The sequence below is a fragment of the Euprymna scolopes genome, chromosome 5 (assembly GCF_053919585.1).
Source record: "Euprymna scolopes isolate OS-2025 chromosome 5, ASM5391958v1, whole genome shotgun sequence".
In the NCBI taxonomy this organism is placed as follows: Eukaryota; Metazoa; Mollusca; class Cephalopoda; order Sepiida; family Sepiolidae; genus Euprymna; species Euprymna scolopes.
The window spans coordinates 39649828-39670847 of record NC_136486.1 but is presented as its reverse complement, the minus strand read 5'-3'; the positions used below and the strand labels follow the sequence as shown (position 1 = coordinate 39670847).

General features: G+C 35.2%; 1 protein-coding gene across 1 annotated transcript in view; it reads left to right on the top strand.

The window, feature by feature from the left end:
- LOC145276787 (uncharacterized) overlaps positions 1–20807 on the top strand; it is a 35880-nt gene extending 15073 nt beyond the window's left edge. The window contains exons 3-5 of the mRNA XM_080128087.1: positions 12083–12184; positions 12924–13974; positions 20430–20807. Of these exons, the coding sequence (XP_079984213.1) occupies positions 12083–12184; positions 12924–13974; positions 20430–20653 (1377 nt within the window). The 3' untranslated portion in view covers positions 20654–20807. The remainder of the gene's footprint in view (positions 1–12082; positions 12185–12923; positions 13975–20429) is intronic.
- Positions 20808–21020: the final 213 nt, after the last annotated feature.

Genomic DNA, 21020 nt, shown 5'->3' with positions numbered 1-21020 from the left:
TTTTTACATAGTCTTGTTTTAGTTGAAACAATTTCACGTGTATCTGCTTTCCTCGCGGCTACGAGAATCGAAGTAATTTTTTTATTTATAAAATTAAAAATTCAAAAAAGTTTAATTAAATTTACCAATCTGCATTATTTTAATTTGTAAACAAGTCATTTTAATCATCTTTTAAATAGTGTGTTTTTGCTAATATGAAAGTTAAGTCTGTTATCGACAATAATCTGTAGAAAAATAATATATGAAAAGTAATTAATTTTACGTCAGGAAAGCTCGTTTTCTCGTTTAGGTCCGCCATTTGAATAATTTCCAGTTTTTTTTTTTCTGTAAATTTATATAAAAAGATTTTTTTAAATAAAAATAATTTGGGTTTGTATTACTGTACACATAGATTCGGAAAGGTTGTCAAAAAACAAATATATAAATAAATGTTATCAAAGCCAAGAGAAGTTACTTTTCTACCCAAGTGGATATGTTTTTAGTGTTTTTATTTAATGTAACATGTTTATTCAGCTCGAAAAACGTACAGTGTTTTACCGATTGGAAAATTAAAAATGGCGCCCGACTCTCTTTGATACGGTAAGTTTGGGAAAAGAGGTTAAAAATTAAAAAAACTAGACAAAATACTGTTAAAAACCTCCCTATGTCATGGTAACATATATTGAGCTAGTTTCTAACAGTATTTTGTCTAGTTTTTTATTTTTAACTCCTTTTCGCAAACTTATAATTCCAAAGAGAGTTGGGCGCCTTTTAACTTTCCAATACATCGGTAAACACTGTATGTTTTTCGAGCTGAATAAACATGTTAAATTAAATAAAAACACTGAAAACATATCCAGTTAGTTAGAAAATTAACTAATCTTGCCTTTGATAACATTTATTTATTTATTTTTTTATTTTTTTTTTTTTGACAACTTTTTCGAATCTGTGTACAGTAATACAAACCAGTAATTTAATAACGAACACTAAGTAAAAATTGAAAATAATCTTTTTTTTATTTATTTTTTTTTTATTACATTTTCACCCCAAACAAGGCACATTGCCACTTTGGTGTAGGGGGTTATTATCAGGGGCAAACAACTACTGGGGCACTATGTAGGGATTTGGGCAGCAAGATGTCTGTTCATGTTGCACTTGAACTTCTGCACGTCAGTAAAGTTGGGGAAGCAGGGACCTGGAATGGAATTCCAAAGTCTAGCGGTTCTGGGGAAGAAACTACTGGAGTAGAAAGATCTTTTACATCTAGGAATCTCTACAGTGTGGGGGGATTTTGCAGCCTGTCTGGTCTGTTGAGGGTGTTCACGTCGTGGGGGCACCAGTGCTTGCAGTTCGTTAGAGCATTCACCATTAAAATACTTGTAGAGCAGACAGAGGGATGTAACGTTTCGTCGATAGGACAGAGGCTGAAGTGTAGATGCCAGTTCAGCGTTTATCAGATTTGCAACTCTTTTGAACCTTGTCAAGGAGCGAGAGACTAGTAGCCGATGCACCAGCCCAAATATGACAGCAATACTCCATACATGGGCGAATGGTGGCCTTATAGAGGTACAGGATACTTTCGGGTGTTAGTAGTTTTCTAGCACAGTAGAGAGAGCCTACCTTCCTCACAACGGCCCTCGATGTAATTGTTCCAACTCATGTTTCCTGTGAACATTAGGCCAAGGAGCTTGAAAGACGTACTCTCAGATAAAGAGTCGTTGGCCATTGCTATAGGTGGTAGAGAAGGTTTTTTGTAATTATTGAATGAAACTAGTTTAGTCTTGGCGGCATTGAACGTGACCATCCATTTTTGTCCCCATTCCACTACAGATTGGAGGTCATCCTCTAGTGTTTCTGCCATTTCTTTAGATATGTGTTCATTTGTTTTCCTGTCGTGCCTGTTATAGAGTGTGGTGTCATCAGCATATATACCCATCTCAGAGGAAATTTTGTTTGAGGTCATTTATGAATATCAGTAATAATAAAGGTCCAAGGATAGACCCCTGGGGCACTCCCGCATTTATATCATATTGTTTAGATCTACGACCGTCGAGGACAACCTGGATTTTTCTCTTATCTAAGAAGGATTTAATTATGTTAAGTATTCGTCCAGTGATACCGTATGATCTAATTTTCCAGAGGAGACCCTCATGTCATACCCTGTCAAAAGCCTTAGATATCTCTAGAGCTACCGCTCTACCCTCCCCTGCTTTGTCCAGTGAATGGTATATACGTTCAGAAATTACAGTTAGGATATCTGCTGTGGAACGGGCTTGTCTAAATCAATATTGTTGGTCAGTCAGAAGTTTAGCATCTGTAAGGTGATGGACTAGAGCATGGTTAATTAAGGTTTCAAATATTTTGGCAAAAAGTGGGAGGAGACTAATGGGGCGATAATTTACTGGGTCAGTTCTTTCGCCAGAATTCTTGAATACTGGTACCACAGAAGCAGTTTTCTAATAGCCCGGAAAGCAAGATTGATTAAGGCATTTGTTATAGAGTTTGGAGAGAACTGGAGCTACTTCGGCTGAGCACTTTTTTAATAGCACAGCTGGGATGAGATCGGGTCCACATGCCTTTGAAGCGTCAAGGTTTTTTATGAGAGCATGCACCTGAGCAGGGGTGATTTTCAGATCGTCTAGTGTGGCGTCTGTCCGCATAGGAAATTGTGGTAGGGGAGTGGTTGGAAGGGTCCAATGTGGAGTTTGAGGCAAACCGACTGGCAAGCATGTTAGCCTTTTCGGTTGCTGAGCAAACAACCTCGTGATTATTGGTTAGTGGGGGAATTATTGATTGCCCATTATTTACCACACTTGTAGATTTTCCAGAAGTCACGAGTTCCTAGTATTTGTGCTTCGATGCGTTTTTTAGTGGTTTCCGTAAATTCTCTCTTAGCTGTCGCTATTTCTTTCTTAATGTTACTTCTAGCTTCTATGTACTTCTGTCTGTTTGAACTGGACTCATGTCGGTTAAATCTGCGGTATGCATGCTGTCTTTGAGCAATGGCAGTTGCGCAAGTAGAAGTAAACCATTGGGGAGAGTGGGGCTTGCTATAAAATTTCCACATGGGAACATGTGCTTCAATTGCAGTTTTGAACCATTCAGTGGTCTCGTTTGCACACAGTTCAGCAGGAAGAGAAAAAATATTTCCCCATGGGGCATCTCTGATAAGATCTCTAATGGCTTCCCAGTCAGCCTTTTTATAATATCTCGTTGTTTTGAGCACTGGCTCTCCAGTTTTGGCGCTAGAGTTTAGGGCGATTTCAACCATTATCACTGCATGATCAGCGTTCCCAAGTGGGCTCTTGGCATTCGTTATGCAATCATCAGGAACTGTGGTCAAAAACCGATCTAAAAGTGATGCACGTTGTTCTTCCTGATCAGGGAAACGGGTTGGAAAAGTAACAATTTGTGATAGGGAGTGAGATATAGAGAAGTTACGAGTTGTGCTGCCCGCTGCATCTGTGAAGTAGAGAATCCAAGCCAGTTTTTGTGATGGACATTAAAGTCACCAAATACATGTACTTGTGCGCTAGTGTCGAGGGAGAGTGCTGTGTCTATGCTGTCAGAGACTTTGTTTATTATGGTGCAGTCTTGGGTTGAGGGAGAGTGGTAAAGAAAGTAAAAGTAGCTAATGTTGTGTTGCATGATTAGTCTAAAGCACATAAAGGCTTGATCATCCGATTCTAGGTTTGTTTCTCTAGTCAAGGGAAGGGTATTACGAATGTAAGCTCCAAGTCCGTGCATGTGTCTGTCAGAGTCCTTACGGCAGAGTGGGAGATAGCCAGGTATGTTAAAGTAGTTAGAGGGGATGGAGGAGTGTAAGTTAGTCTCACTTAGTGCTAAGATATCCGGGGTATTTGTTAGGAGAAATGCTTCAACATCAGCTAAATTAGTTCTAAGCCCACGGATATTTGTGAATGCAAGCCTCAAGGGTGGAGGCAAGTTGGATTTTTTTGACCCTAAGCCTGGTTTAAGCTTATTTTTAGATTGTACTGTCATCATATTTTTTTAACGAGTTTCAGTTAGGTATGGGGGAGCTGAACAGGAGGTTATGCATCACAAGTAGACCATCAACTGACCTTTCTTCAACTAGGACTGTGGCCTCAGGAAAGCCCACCGGGGATGAGTGCAGGGTCCCTTTCCATGTGCGACATGACACTACAAACATCCCGATATTATACAACTGTTGATGGAGTAACCGCTCTAAACGCTACCAAAGAGTTAGGGTTCCTGTACTACCAGTCAGAAACAGCAGCCAGTAACTGTCAATCCGGTACCCTCAACTCATCAGAGGAAGGTCAACCCAATCTAATTGCTCAGGCATATATGGTACTCAAGTGCACAGTTTTAGGAGTGGGGTGTGTCGGGAGTGGGAAAACGGCGTTCATTGCCCTAGACACGTAACAAAATCTACCACTGGGTGTTTCTGTCGAATCACTGTGATAGTGTCTCTGCACCTGACTAATAGGCAAAGAAGGAGTATGGAAGCTGGGCGATAGACAGAACCTATCTACTCCTTAAGCAATTTAGGTTTGCAAACCGGTAATTTGTTTGAGTCACCAGCCCTAGGAAGGTTGTCATCCAAGACTGAAGAGGTCTCCCTCCCCTTTAGTTTAGTTTCAGAGTTTTCCTTCTAGACGGATGATCTGGGAAGATCTAATGGGTCCGTCAGCACTGAGAGGGTTTGCTTCGCGCCTGGGTTCTAATTCAGGTATTTCTGTGACCTCGAGTGGTTAGTTAATGTTACTGGGTTAGTTTGTAGAGGTTATATATCTGCTGAATAGTTACACTCCTCAAAGTGATTTAGGGACATTGCTATTTCATTGTTACTGGATAGAGGGGGTGAGTAGAGCTCATGCAGTGTAAGCAACTATGATTGTAAGAAGGCTTGTTAGAAAGGAGATAATGTGGTTTGAGGCTTTCCCTTGATATTTTTTTTTTTTTTCATGTTAGCTTAGGTCTAGGATAACATTAAAGTGTGAGTAGGTGTTAAGAATTGAACTACGAGTTGTGCCCAAACTATATTTTAGATGTCAGGAGGGTTTGAGATGTGAGTGCAATATATCTAAAATGTTTTCTAAAATAAGCAATATGTTCCCTGTTTCTGCAATATTATTTTTTAAAAATTGGTCTGTCGCCTAAAATATTGCAAGTTTGAAGGTTGTTTTACAATCCAGAGATTCGAAACAGTGGCTAAAAAACATATAATAAATGTTATCGAAGGCAAGATAAACTGGATAAGTTTTTAGTGTTTTTAGTTAATGTTTATTCCGTTCGAAAAACAAGTAGTGTCGAACGTTATACGAGCATAATAAAAATGGCTGCGTGGTATCCCATTTTTGAAGTCTCGACAATGACTTAAAAATTATACAGAATAAACCCCAGAAATGTTTGAGTGACATTTAGTGACAGTAATTTTTTTTTTTTAACTTAAAATATAGGTAGTTTAAAGTGTGTTAAATTATAACAAAGAAAAACATGGTGTTCTCATTCGAGTCATAGCACGACTATCAGTGATCGTGGTTATAGTCGAGCCTGGATAATTGCTCCAAAATCGAAAATTAAACAATTGATGACATTTATTGGGTGTGTTTTTTGTTTTGTATCTGTATAGTGTTCTGGAGAATGTGGAAGATAAAATGTAAGACCATTTTTAATGTGTGTGAAATTGAGTTTAATAATTTTAATAAGTATTATGAAGAGTCGGATAAAGAAAAAAAACTAGTATAAGCTCCAAATAAACTTTTTCAATTTCTAATCGAAGATAACTTGTTTCGTAAATTTTCTTGTAGATTTTGATTCTATATCTAACAAATTTCATCTTTGTGTATTTGGATGAAGAAAAAATGTTTATCTGAAACTAAAAATCATTTGAATTGTAAAATACTTATCTACGTGTATTCCTTGTGATGTGTGTGTATGAAAAATATGTAAATTTTTACAATTGTTCTCTGTTCATTTGTTGACGTGTAGGAATATACAATATATAACAAATGTAACCAAAGGCAAGATAAGTTACTCTTCTACCTACTTGGATGTTTTGTGTGGTTGGACATAAAACATCTATTTTATTCGAAACAATCATCAGACGTTCAACTGGTGATGTCTAGATAATTGCTTAAATCATGAAAACAATAAAAAATAAAATCCACTCTATAAATGTTACGGTGACACATGGGATGGATTTCTTATCAGTATTTTTATTTTTCGAATTTTGAGCCATTTCTGACACTGCAAAGACGGCATGTTCTTATCGGTCATACTTACCAACTCGGCGCTACTTGTTTTTTGAGTTGAATAAAAACTTAATACATTAAAACACAAAAACTGATTCAGGTAGTTAGAAAAGTAACTTCTCTTGCCTTTGATAACATGTATTTTGAATTTTTGACCCTTTATTGGCTTCTAGTAAATCCTCAAAATGTTTTTGTTTTTTAAATCTTTTTTCTAAAAAGAACATTTTCAACTGTCTTTTCGGCCTTCCTCGTGAAACAGTTTTCATATTAATTTTTTTATACCTACATATTGACACTTTGAAATTGTTTACGGAGATCGTATACTTGCTGATTTCATTTTGGAAAAGTAAGGTATTTCAATGTGATTGTTGTTGATATTTATCAAGAGTCGCCCCCCCTCCCCACACACACACACAAAAAAAACCTAACTAGGTATAATTTAGAGAAGAAAAAAAACGCTGAAATTTATTTAAAACTAAATTTGTTCAGGTAATATTTTACCTTTGGAAAACGTTTATTTGTTTTGTTTTTTTATTTAATTATCCCCCCCCCTCCTCCTCGGGAATATTAAAACGATTTTTTTTAAAAACCGATTCAAAATAAAATGTAACTTTACTTGGCAATCTGATATTACATTTCATCCGTTCTCTCCTTTTGTGGAAAGAAGTTCTTTTTAACTGAGGAAATTTTAAATTTTGTCTTAATTTAGAATACCCCGTTTGGACTTTCTTCATAAAAAGATCCTTGTGCATATATATAATCAGTAAATTTGACATATTCTAACTAAAAAGTTTAATGAATTTTTAATTTGTATTTTTTTTTAACTCCTTTATTTTTTACTTATTATTTTTAAATTTTATTTTACTTATTTGTGTGTTTTTACTTTTTTTCTTTATTTGTGAATTTTTTCCTTTATTTGTGTATTTTTTATCTTTATTTCTGAAATTTTTTTTTACTTATTTGTCTTATTTTTTTTTTTTTACTTTAGAATCGACAAATCCATTATTTAAACCTGTCGTTTTTTAACAAAAACGATATTACATACTTGTCATGTCTAAAATAGTAATATATCCAAAAATTACAAATATTCATTAAGTAGAACAACTGCTAATGTATTTTTTAGTAAAATGTCTACTGCTGTAGGCTACAAATGGTGGAAGATGTTAATTACACTATAATCTAAAATATGCATTCTGATTTAATATCTCCTGTTTGTGAACTCTTCATCGTCTACTTTATAACATCTAAGTTCTTAGTTAAAATGCAATTTTACTCAATTTTCTGTAACAATTACTTTAAACTATAACTTTCTACTTGATGAATTTTCATAATTGTTCGATATATTACTATTTTCGACATGACAATTAAGTATGTAATATTTTTGTTTAAAATGACATGTTTAAAAAAAAATCGACCTATCTCAACAAGCATTTTTATTTTATTTTATTTTTTTTAACTTGTTTTTACTTCCACGTTGAGCCTGATCAATACTAAAATGGGTGAGCATTTTGGAATTCCAGATGCTGTATGTGCTCCCTACTTATACCTATATTGTTTCCAGTCGTCCTGAACTTCTTTTTGTGACTGGAATAAGGCAGTACCAACTGAGGTGTGGTTACAGATTGTGCAACACTTGCTTCACAATAATATGCACAGTAACCATCACAGGAGGTATCCACTGTCTCAGGAATGAAGGCCATGAATGTTCATTATGCTGAATTATGTCATTTAGCAGACTTAAAATGTGAGTTTTCCAATTGAAAAGGATTATGTTGTTTATTTAATGTCTCAAACATTCTCTATTATTTTTATAGATTTTTTTTTTAAATGTCAGTATCCTTACATAGGATTTGTATTGAAATGCATCTGATGAGTATAGATAATCGAAAAAATCTCATTAAAGAAGGAAATCTGATTTTGACTAAAGTTAACTTTTATACAACTTAACATCACAATGCATTTGAGAAGTTTTATCTGGTGCTACCAGATCAGGCTGTCTAGTAGCTTCCTGAGACGAAATGCACCTACATTAAACTTCTGTTTTTGTTTTCTATTCTTTTTGTAGAACTTAATTATGTTCTACAAAAACAACAGCCCCTTTCCCTTTCCCCTTTTTTTCCTTCCCTACTTCCCAACCCCGTCGGTGGGGCATTAGAATACACCGACTGTCCCCCTGCAGAAAATAAAAGCCTCTCAAAGGGGCCACCTGTTGGCCGTTGGTGGCGACCTGTAATGACTCAGAAAAGGATCTTGGTGGCTGAAATGACTCAGAAAAGGATCTTGGTGGCTGAGCAACTGATATCTAGGGAAATTAAAGATGTCAGTTGCAACACTCCACTTTGGTCTCGTACAAGCAAGACTAGACGGGCGGTCGGAGGGGCTCGATCCGATCAATCGGCGAGTTACATCAAGCCCTAACACATCTTCTACTCTTTAAACTATATACATATTTCCCCCTCTTTTCTATGTGTTAGAAGGCGGTGGCTAGGGTCAAATGTACCAAATGATTAATATCATGACATGGCTGTATAGTGCTGGAAGTTACCACAAATGATTTGGATTGTGTAACTAAAGGATTATGGGTGCTCATGGCTCCCATTTGGAACATGTATACTGTTTATGTAGCCCTGGCATGACAAAGCAAATGGGTTTCCCCCTTAACATGCCCCAATATTGGACTCCGAGGTGGGTGGGGAGCATAAACAATGAATTTAAAATGTGTGTGTATGTATATATATATATATATATATATATATATATATATATATAATGGCCAAGTATAAAAACTCCAAGCGCCAACACGTCGACTCGGACAGTTCAGATAATGAACTACATCAAACATCCTCAAAATGTATTGTATTGGAATCACCCGAAGAAACGAAAATAACTGACTTATCACTTTTTATTATACATACCATTATATCGGCACATATTACCCCCAAAAATGTAAAAACTTTAAAAAATAAAACCCTACTGGTGAAAGTGGAAAGAGAAAAACATGCCACTTTTCTCCTAGGAATGAAAAATTTCCACAACATAAATGTCAAAACAAGAATCTGGATACATCCAAAGGTGTAGTAAAATCGAAAGACCTATCAATGTGCACTACTGAAAAGATAACAAAAGAACTTAAAAACCAAGGAGTAATAAACGTTAAAAGAATTACAATAAAAAAAGAGAATCAGACTATACATACGAACACTTACATTATGCAGTTCGATAGACCTACCATCCCAAAAGAAATTAAAATTGGGTTTAATGTTGAAAAAGTTGCACCCTTTATACCAAACCCACTGCGGTGCTTTAAATGCCAGAAGTTTGGGCACCATGAGGATGCAAGTAGGGGACAAGCAGTGTGCGGCAGATGTGGCCAGAGAGATCCAGACAACACTGTCAATGACTGCAATCTCGATTGCAAATGTGCAAATTGTGGAAAAAAAACCATCCTACTTATGCTAGAGCATGCAGAATCTGGAAGAAAGAAAAGGAAGTAGTGCCAATAAAACATACCAAAAACATCTCCTTCCTCGAAGCCAGGAAAAGACGTACTTTCAAGTCACCAAGATGTATATCATCCAACATCACTTAACCAAGACTCCAAATACGAAATACTAATAAAAAATTTGTTACAATTGGGACCAAATGACTGGCTCAAATTTATAAATGAAATCAAACCAAACATATCAAAAATTAATCATCCCATTAAATCATCAACTAATGTTACCAATAAAACAAATTCTCAACCAAAATCCAAACATCCAAGAAAACAGTCTATCAAAAAACAAAGACCACAAAAAACACCAGTACGTCATGCAGATGCTGAAAAAGACGAAACTAAGGAAAAACAAAATCAGTTAAAAGAAAGACCACACAGGTCACCAATACGTCTTCCCCGTGGTGAAAAAAACACACTTGAAAAACAAACAAGATACATCTACCAAAAAACAAAATAATATAAAGAAATTACCACAAACAGAAGCCACTATTACTACTACTACAAATAGATTTACGGAATTAGAAGACATGGAAACTGAAGTTACTCCTCAAACCAAAAAAAAAAAAAATCATGAATTACAAGAAAATCCAATGGAATTGCCGTGGATTGAAGGCAAATTACAATGAAATTTTATTGTTGCAAACCAAATTTAATCCTTTGGTTATTTTTCTCCAAGAAACCTTCCTTAAGAATGAGGACAATTTGAATATAAAACACTATCAACAATATAACTACGTTCATAATACAGGACTTAATAATACTGTAACCCTTTTCCCCTTCCCATTGCAAAACCCAATCATATTCTGAAAGAGAGAACAAAAATGACAAAATCCACTATAAAACAACCAAATCAAAAGCTACGAACGAACGATTGAAAATACAAGGAACTTGAAGAATGAAAATCTCATATAAAATAAATGGATACAACATTGAATACTATTCCCAAAATAACTGGATTCGGCATAACCCACAAAAGGTTGATATGCCGTTAAACAAAAAAAAAAAAAAAAAATTTTAGCACCACATAAATAGAAAGGTCTAGCCTATAAAATCAACTATGATTATTTTATTTGACAGAGGGCATTCGAAATGAATGTTTATTTAGAGCAAAATTGTTTAGTTGATTCTTTGATAAAACAGGCACGTTTGAAATGAATATTTCTGTTTAGAGCCCAATTGAACCATAATACTTGACTTTTTGCATTTTAAACTTTAAGTGAAGTTATTATTTACAGATAATTTTATAAAATCAACAGCGCAATGTGTACACTAATGTATTGTGAACTTTCATTGTGTGGAGGCATATGAAGCTTCTTCCCAGTACACTGTTGGAGACCTTAACTAGAGAAGGCAATCAATTAATTTGATTAAAAAAAAATGGACGGTTTCACCAATTTCAATGATGATAAAAGTATGGGAAGGTGGAACATTTGTTGATCCTCATTCAATCCCGGACAACGTTGGATCTTCCTACTAGTTTGAAATATTCTAATAATAGAATGTGATTAAGGATCTTTTTGTGTAACTATTTTTCTTATAGTTAACTTTTGACTATTTGTAAACTTTATTTTTTTTCTTTCAGTCCCTCCTAAAATTATTAAAAATAATTTGTTTAATAAACTTCAGTTTTGGGATAAATGTGTTGATTATATTTAACTAGCCTGGGTGCCCAGCATTGCCCGGGTGTTTGGAGGTGTGTGTTGAGGGAAAAAAAAAAAATATGGTAGTAGGTAGGCAGGCAGGCTTAAACCCGTACCATGAAGGGGGAAAGAATGTGGAAAAAAAAAAAAAAAAAAGAAGTGATGTCTTTGCCGTTGCTTTCATCACCAAACTGGAAGTGGCGAAGGTTTAAATTAAGGTTGGTCAATCAAAAAGAGGGGATAACTTTCGAAAATATCAGTGAAAAAAGCGACCCCTCCTTGTATAAAAGTGCCCAGTTGAGGGTGAAGGAATTAATGTTTTTAGCCAATTTTTCGACATCTGTCATCCAAAGGGTTGAGCTTCAAAAAGAAAATACTGATCTCGTGAAAATCTGTCACCTCTGTCGAAAGTTTTAGGCATACATACATACATTTAAACAGACAGGTGAGATTTATATAATAGGCGTGAGGATAAACACAGCAAATTTCTATAATTTTTTCCTTATGTAAAAATGTAATAGCTTCTTTGAGATCAATACTTACACCTGCATCCTGTCTGAAATTTAACATAAAATGGTCCTCCATTTCTGTGTTAGGGTTCTAGTTTTTTAAGGTAGTTAATCAAAAGTGTTCGCTATAGTGTTAGTTACGTTTTTTTTTTTTTTTTTTTTTTTTTTTTTCTAAATTTGAGCCGTATTGAATAGTTTTCAATGTTTTTCTATTTTCAGCTCTATGCATCCTCGTCAAAAAAGAAAAGAACGAAAGATGATTTTTACACTTTTTGCACCATAGTTCTGTCATATACACAATATGAATCTTTTAAAAGAGAGGTAAGTTTGTATTTTATTTTTTTTTTTAGCTTTTTAAAAATTCTTACAAAGTCTACTTTTAAATTTGATTTTTACACATTGATAAATATTTTTACACCTTGATAAATATAAAACAAAATCATTAAGCTATGCATAAATATTAACTAGGATATTTTTCTTGCCCATTATAAGAACTGAATATGGTTGAAACTACATTAAATAAAATAACAATTCTCCCACAATTATCAATCTTTTAATGCAAGATTAAGCTATAGTAATAATAAAGTCTTATTGCAGAAAAATGCTTAAAATAATTCTTTTAATGTATACTTAATTGATATAGGTTATTTTTCACTGAAATTTCAGTGTTATTAATTGTAAATACATTAACTTTGTTCAGTTTAATTTACATTTTAATTAAAATTTCTTAATGGAATTCAAACATATGTTTAATTTCCCTGAATAAACCTGTCAAGCATGAACTTCTGTTTCTTGTTATATGTAATTTTTATAAATATGCATTGATTTTTTTTTCTCTACTAAATATTCGATTTAATAGTAATTTTTAAAAAGTCCATGCTTGAAATGTAAATATAAAATATCTGATAGAAAATAAATTGAAAAAAAAAATTAAAATAACTATATTTGGAAATATCTTTCTTTGTCCTTCATCAAGCAATATGCCTCCATCCAAGTAAATAAAGCTAATATTAACTAATTTAGCTTGAATTAAAAGTAGAAATCTTTTAATTTTTTGTAGGAATTGCGTCAACAGAACAACATCAGCCCCGTTGGCAGTGGAGGTAGTGCAGCCGACAGTTATTCCTCTGACAGCACTGCATCTCTATCGTCGAGTAGTCTACAAGAATGTCTGCAAGATAGTTTACAAGATGACAGAATGCAGCAACAGCATCAGCAACCAACAGTGCAGGACACTACTTCAAATGCTGGCAGTAATCAACTGATTGAAAGAGTGGCCACACAACAACAGTCACCAAAGCAGCTGCAGGTTTTAAAACAGGCAACAACTCAGCCTCCAATACCTCAGCAACAACAGCAAACTGTGAAATCACCACCACAGCAACAGCAGTCTAAACCTCCTCAGCAGCCAAACTATCTGAAGCCATCACCAGTTTCTAAAAGCCAGCCTCCAGTATTTGACGTGAAGCACAAACCACCTAAGCAGCAACCACCACCACCATCTAAACCATTGCAACTGCCACCACAGCACCAGCGACAAGAAGAAAAAGCAATTTCACCTAAACATCAACCACTCAAAATTAAGGAGGAGCCATCGGTATCTGCTCAATGTACTACTCCCCTTTCTGTGACGCCAACCTCAATGTCATCAGTGACTCCATCGCATCATCAAAATGCCAATAACAATCGAGTAGAAAGCAAAATCTCTCCTAAGGTAATCAAATTGGAACCAAATACTTATTCTCCGCCCCAACATGGGCAGAATAATTCGCATCCGGAGCAATTACTAGAAGATAAGAAACCAAACCGATTTGAGTTATTACCACGGCCAAAGCAGGAAGAGAACCATTTGTCTGCAACAGACAAACAAAAGATTCACATTAAGAAAGAAATAGTTGATGAAGAGGAAGAAATAATGTTGAAAGACAAAGAAAATGAAATCTCTAAGATATCTTCCCAAGAGCGTCGTGTGAATGCTGTTAGGAAAGCTAACTTACGCTATTCCAAACTTGAGATGAACATGGGTCATGAAAATGCAGAAAGTAACACTGACAGTTGTGCAGATAGCATACACAGCAATTGCAGTTCTTCACCTGATGTCAACGAAACAGGTACAAATCTTCAATATTTTCAATTTCTTGACTACTCGATTAGATCGGAATTTTTGATTAAAATAATTTTAGATCAAATTATATCAAGTTTTCTAAACCATATGTAATGATATTCCAGATGAAAAAATAGGGGGTTTTCAAGAAATATTGTGCAATTTTATATAAAAACTAGATCCGCCATGTTTCACCTATTCAGAATGGCTTTTCTGGGTTCCAGGTGGTAACTTGATACCTGCTTGCAAAACTGTTACTACTCTGAAGATGGCAGATGTTGAAGAGTTTCAGTTCATCAAATTACCACTCACCCCACGTTGTCAAGATCATAAGAGAAATTGTTCGGCTTTGGTCATCAATTGTACTACTGCTAACGAGTACAGGTCAAAAAAATAATTTGACTGTTCTGGTTATAGTCAGCTAACATACTTCCTAACTTTTGGCATAGCACTACTGAAAGCAGTGACAAGGCAAATCAGTTCCTTTGCTTTTTTTTTTTTCTCATGCCTATATTTTTTCCTGCGGCGCATGTACTCTTTTATTATGACGTTTTTCTGATCTTTTTTTTTTTTTTTAATTTTATTTAATAATTATTGAAATTTAAAATGCTTAAAAAAATTTTTAAGTAATGAACAATGAACGTGGAATGGCTGACCCATTCAAATAAGACAGACGATGAGGGGAGGTTTTGTCATGATTTTGCTATTGCTTATGACCCCACTCAGATTGTTCGCGAACCCACCCGTGTACCCGATACTACTGGTCAATATGCAAACCTAGACCTTTTTCTCTCAACTTCCCCTGAACTATGTTCATGTTCCGTTCATTCTCCTCTAGGATCCTCCGACCACTCCGTCGTATCAGTTAAGATAAAAACGAAATGTAATAAGTCCCCAGACGTACCCCTCCACCGTACTGTATACTGATACTCTATGGCTGACTTGGATAGCTTCCATACATTCATATCTGATTTACCTCTACATTCCATGTTTAAAAAGGATGTGTCCTCTATAGTATCAGATCTGACCGAATGGTTAATTGTAGGCATAGACCAATTCATACCATCTAAAAAATTCCAACAAAAACCTAACAGCCAGCCATGGTTCTCCCCAGAATGTGCTGCTGCTAGCGCGCACAGAAATCACTTTTTCCATAACTACCAACGTAATGGATGCACTGAGACTAAAGCTGCTTTCAGGACTGCCAGCAACCACTGTAAAAGAGTAATAAAAAATGCAAGAGAGCTATATGCCCACTCTGTTAAATCCAAGGTAGCTGATCAGCGGCTTGGTTCCCACCAGTTTTGGCAAATAACAAATAGGATCCTGAACAGAAGTGTGCGTTCTATCCCAACCAAGCATCAGACAAGGCCAAACTATTTACCAAGAACTTTGCAGCTAATTTTACCCTATGCGAGGAAGGCCATCAACTCCCCATATTTCCTCCTATAACACAGAACACGCTAGGTAACATATAAATATCCGTGCATGAGGTCGCCAAGCTAATCAAGAACCTTGATTCCAGTAAAGCAACTGGCCCTGATGGCATCCCAATTATAGTGTTAAAAAAGCTCAACCAGAACTTGCTCCCATACTTACGAAACTGTTTAAGCGCTGCCTTAAGGAGAAGTGCTTTCCGACTCCCTGGAAGACCTCATCAGTTTGCCCTGTATTTAAGAATTCAGGTGATAAGTCATCTCCCTCTCAGTACAGACCAATAAGTCTCCTGTGTGTTATGAATAAGTTGCTGGAATCCATATTAAATAGAGAAATAGTCAACCACCTCAGCAGAAACAACCTTCTTAGTGACACACAATATGGTTTCCGCTCTGCAAGATCTACCGCAGATGTGTTAACGGTTATATCTCACAGGATTAGTGAATCTCTTGACAAAGGCTTCCTTTCTAGGGCAATTGCTCTTGACATATCAAAGGCCTTCGACAAGGTATGGCATAAGGGTCTACTTCACAAGATTTCCAGCTACGGTATGACTGGAAATGTTTTCTCAATCATTAAATCATTTCTCTCCGATAGGCTCATAAGAGTAGTGGTCGATGGACAAAAATCAGAGGCCTGCAGTATTAATGCTGGAGTCCCTCAAGGGTCAATCCTGGGCCCAACTCTCTTCCTGATTTACATCAATGACCTCCCTAAACATATACTTAAATCATTCGTTGACATCTATGCTGATGACACGACCATCTACGGCAGCACATCAAAGGCTGTAATGACAAAGTTCTCTCTGATTCTCTCTCCTCTGATCTCGAGCGCGTGGTTCAGTGGGGGAAGACGTGGCTGGTTACTTTTAATGCATCTAAAACCAAACTCCTTACATCATCAACGCTCTGATCCCCATCTGGCATCAGTTGAAATGGATGGCTCTCGTCTAGGAGAAGCCCCGTGTTTTGACAAGCTTCTGGGTTTGACCTTTACTCCTGATCTGAGATGGAACACGTACATCAAGTCTGTTGCCAAGGTCGCTGGAAAGATAGTGGGATCCTTCTACTGCTCCAGAAGATATCTCACTACTGATGCAATTTTCTATCTATATAAAAGCCAAGTACGTCCAAGGATGGAATACTGCTGCCATATCTGGGCAGGAGCTGCTAAAAACAGCCTATCCTGCCTTGACAGTACAAAATAGACTTTGTGGCTTCGTGGGGGATGCCCTTTTCTCTACCCTGCAACCTCTCTCCCACAGAAGAGACGTTGCGAGCCTCTTTGTTTTATCGTTATTTCCATGGCAGGTGCTCGTCTGAGCTCCAATCTCTGGTTCCCCCTCGCCAATCTTTCATGAAAAACACCCGTCTAGCTGAATCCACTGAAAAATTTCCCTCACTCTTTATCTGTGCCTAAATTAAAACGTGGATTCCATGAACAAAGCTTTTTTCTTAGATCTGCACGCCTGTGGAACTCTGTTCCGTCTGCCTGCTTCCCACCTGACTACAACTTGGATGTGTTCAAGTCTAACGCTAACAAATTCCTAATGAACTGTCCCCTTATGTAAACGCTTCATCAAATCTCCACACTAACGTATTGTACTTGTAATAATCCTTATCCCTGAGTGGCTTCCGGGCCTTGATAAGTGGTGACCACCGTGTAAAAAAAAAAAACAATGTAACACTGTGTTATTTTTATCTGTATATTAGTACCGAATACTTTTAACATGTGTTATGGTTTCCAGATTATGGATTAATAATTAAGATATCCTGATCAAATAAAGGGGATAGGACATAAAATTAGTATATAGATATGCTAGTATAATGTTCATGGTATATTATCACTTCCTAGCCTCTTTTTTAAAGAAATAGGATCTCCTGATCACCGCAATACAAAAATAAAAATTAAAAAAAAAAAACAAAAAAAACGTTGCTTTTAGGCCGTACATTTTGAAGAAAACGTTTTGTTTTTTTTTGTTTATTTTCTTAGTGAAAGCTTATTATCCAGTATTAATGGCCTCCTTGACACTATTTCTCATAGAAAATTTGTTTTTAAAATTGTAATGTAAAAATGTTTGAAATATTTAATTTATTAGTACCTCTTACCATATGCATGCGTCATGGTTTATTTAAACAAAAAAAATAACTTACTCTGAGTATGTTAAATGTATTTTAGAAATTATTGATACAAAATCGACAATTCTATTTTTATTGATCTCTATTCTGTTGGGTATGCTTTCAGTGCCTAAAATTCTGTTTGAAAGAAACACATTTTTGATTTGTAGTTTTGGAATTACATTGTTATTGTTCTAAATCTAACATTAAATTAGTATATAGATACATTAATTTAATGTTAGTAGTATGTTATCATCTTCTATCCTCCTTTTTAATAAATAAGATCTCCCGATCACCAAAAATACAATGTAAAAAAAAAAAAAAAAATGTTGCTTTTAACACATGAAACTAAATATACCTTCTCAGTCTTCTGGTTAGCATCTGTTCTGTCTAAAAATGGTATAATGATTATTGTGGGGGTTTCCGTTTGTGCCGTGCCTCCACACAATGGAAATATGTCACAGACTCATATAAGGATATTGGATATAAACCATAATAAGTAAATATATTATACCACTACATTTACCAAATTACTTATATAAATAATTTTACAGTTTTAACAAAAGGGCTACAGTAACGTCACAGGTCTCCATTCACGTTGAACATCCACAGAATCCCCAGCAGCAATATTACATATGAAAGATTCTGCCATGGAATTTCAACAGGTCCCACTAATATTGTATGCTTTTCAATAATGTACTTTTCTTATATTTTATTTCAATAAATTGCTTCACAATAGAAATACTGATGAACAATAAAAGTTTAGGAATTGATTTGTCTTGTAACCACTTCCGGAAGTTAGAAAGTACGTTAGCTGGCTATACCCGTTGTTCTTTTTGTATAAAAATAATTATTCTTAGTAAAAGTTACAACATTGCTTTTGTGTAATAAAAATTTCTAATTAGTGATTTTGAACTGGCTCAGCTATCAAGTTCTGAGCAATTTTTGGTTTGGCGACATCAACCCCAAGTCTGGAGTCTGTCTCTTAACAATGTAGATTCTGTGAGTGAGCAGAATAAAGTCTCTTGGCTACAAAATGTAGTTGATTATATTGTGTTGAGAATTCAGCACTCTGATCCTTTTCAAACTCGCTTTGTTATCTCGTAAGAGCAAGGTATTCATCGCCCCCCCCCTCCCTACCATCACACAAACAATACATGCTTCTAAAATTGAATTTATTTCACTTTACCTAAAGTCTGAGATGTCAGTCATCACTGTCTACTGACCTCAAGTTTCCTGTGCCGGACACAACTTCTCAATCAATCTAATTCACTAATCACACGATGAGAAAAATAATTCCTTTTATTTCCACTTGATATAGCTTTTCAGTAATTAAATTGATGGATCTACCATTAGTATTTGTTATAGCTCTGAAGCTACCACCGAAGATTTTGACATTATCCATTTTCAAGTAAATGCTTCCTTCTTGATGATAATCATCCCTCCACCCATTTCTCTTTAACTTTTTTGTGACATCAAGTGTGCACAGTAAAAAGGCAACTAACAAGATCGTAAGAGTCTTAGTAGTTATTAGCAGGCCATCCGGCATTGCCCAGTCGTAAGATACGCTTAAATATATTTTAATTTTATGTAGATTATGTATTTATTATTAGACAATTCTCTAAAGTAAACCCAATATACATTAGTGAAATCAAAACTAAAAAAAAATGTATAAAATTTCAGAAGTAAGTGCCATCAGCTAGAACGGAAACAAAAACATACAACTCTCTACTTTCATTTCTTAGCCTCTGAGATGGTATCGCCTGATTATTGAAGAGAAGATACAAGCAAGCACACCTGGACAGTCCACAAAGTTTTATAATTTTATAGATATAAAAACTTGACTAAATGTGGAAACCAGCAAACCGATTCAGGATTTCAATTTTTACAAATATTAATTCTCTCCTTGTTTTCAATTGATTCTTGGCACAACTTAAAGTAGATGAGAAAGTTTATGTATTTGTTTGGACTACTATTCTACTCTTAATGGTTATTTTCTTTTTCTTTTTTTACAAAAGTTTGGTCGATCTAACCTGCTGCCTTCTTCAGCTATATCTTGTAGAATGGGCGGGAGGTGAGGCCTGCACAGAATTTACAATAGAACTCTTAATTTCAGCCATGACTGAGTAGAAGTCTAAAGCAATTCATAAGTACAATTTTATTACTTTATATATTAATAGTGCCTTTATCCATTATAATTAATAGTTCCCATATTTATATTCTAAAAAAATTAATATAGAACTTAATACAATATGGGAACTATTAATTATAAAGTGACGATTAAAAAAATATATTGTGATAAGTAGTAGGATATACGTTCAAAAATGTTTTTGCTAATTTACTCCAGTAACACGATGACTTATAAGTGCTAAGTAATATCTAGTTCTAAGTGACTGTTTTCTGGAAGTTGAAGGTTCAATTCTCAATATTAAAGATACATTATCCTCATTTTTTTCTTAGTTGTTTCACAATGTTTCGGCCAATTATTCCTCTGGCGTTCGTCCGGTGGAATAGTTGGTCGAAATGTTGTAAAACAACTAAGAAAAAGATGAGGATAATGGTCTGCAATAAATAAAATTAATAAAACAATACTCACCTCAATAATGAATTCCAATTAAATAATATTAAGGATACACTTACAAATTGCTTAAGATTATTACTCAGTTGTGACTGGCAAAACAAGTGTAAATTGCCCCTGTAAAGGGTTCAGTTCAAAATTCGTACATATTAGAGTTCGACAAGATCGGAATTTATGTTGTGTTAATTCCATTCAAGTAGTCCGAATAATCAAAATATCCTGATCTCAAAAATAGCAAAATATAATTCATGTTTCTAATTTTAACAGATGTTGAATAATCATAATATTTTCCAATTCATAACTCTAACACCAATTTTCTTTGCATTTCAGATGAAGAATCATGGGACTTGATAACGTGTCATTGTTTAAAACCGTACGCTGGGCGACCAATGATTGAATGTTCTGAATGTTCTACATGGATTCATTTATCATGTGCGAAAATCCGAAAGTCAAATATCCCTGACACATTTGTTTGTCAACAATGTAGAGAAGCCAAATTTACCACACGTAAATCTAATCGAATCCGGACTGAAAGCAAACGAATCAGCATCTAAAACTTCAATACCCCCCCCTCTCCCTTCACTACCACATCACCATCGCTCTCTCTCTCTCTCTCTCTCACCCACCACCATATATCTTTCATTTGTGGTTGTAGGAAATGAGACAATTGCGCCTCAGATTAAGCTTGGTATTGCTCGGATCCTGCTACATTCCATTTGCAATGATTTATAACATTGCAAAGAAAGAAAAGAAAAAATACCATAAGTGATAAAAAAATTTTAAAAAACAAAAAAAAAAAAAAAAACACCCTTCCAAGTAAGCATAAAACTGTACAAAGATTTTCTGTCCGTAATGTAGATACCTGTTCCTGCGGAAATATGACTTTGTGGAAGTTGGTGTTTGAATATATCTTAACTTTTA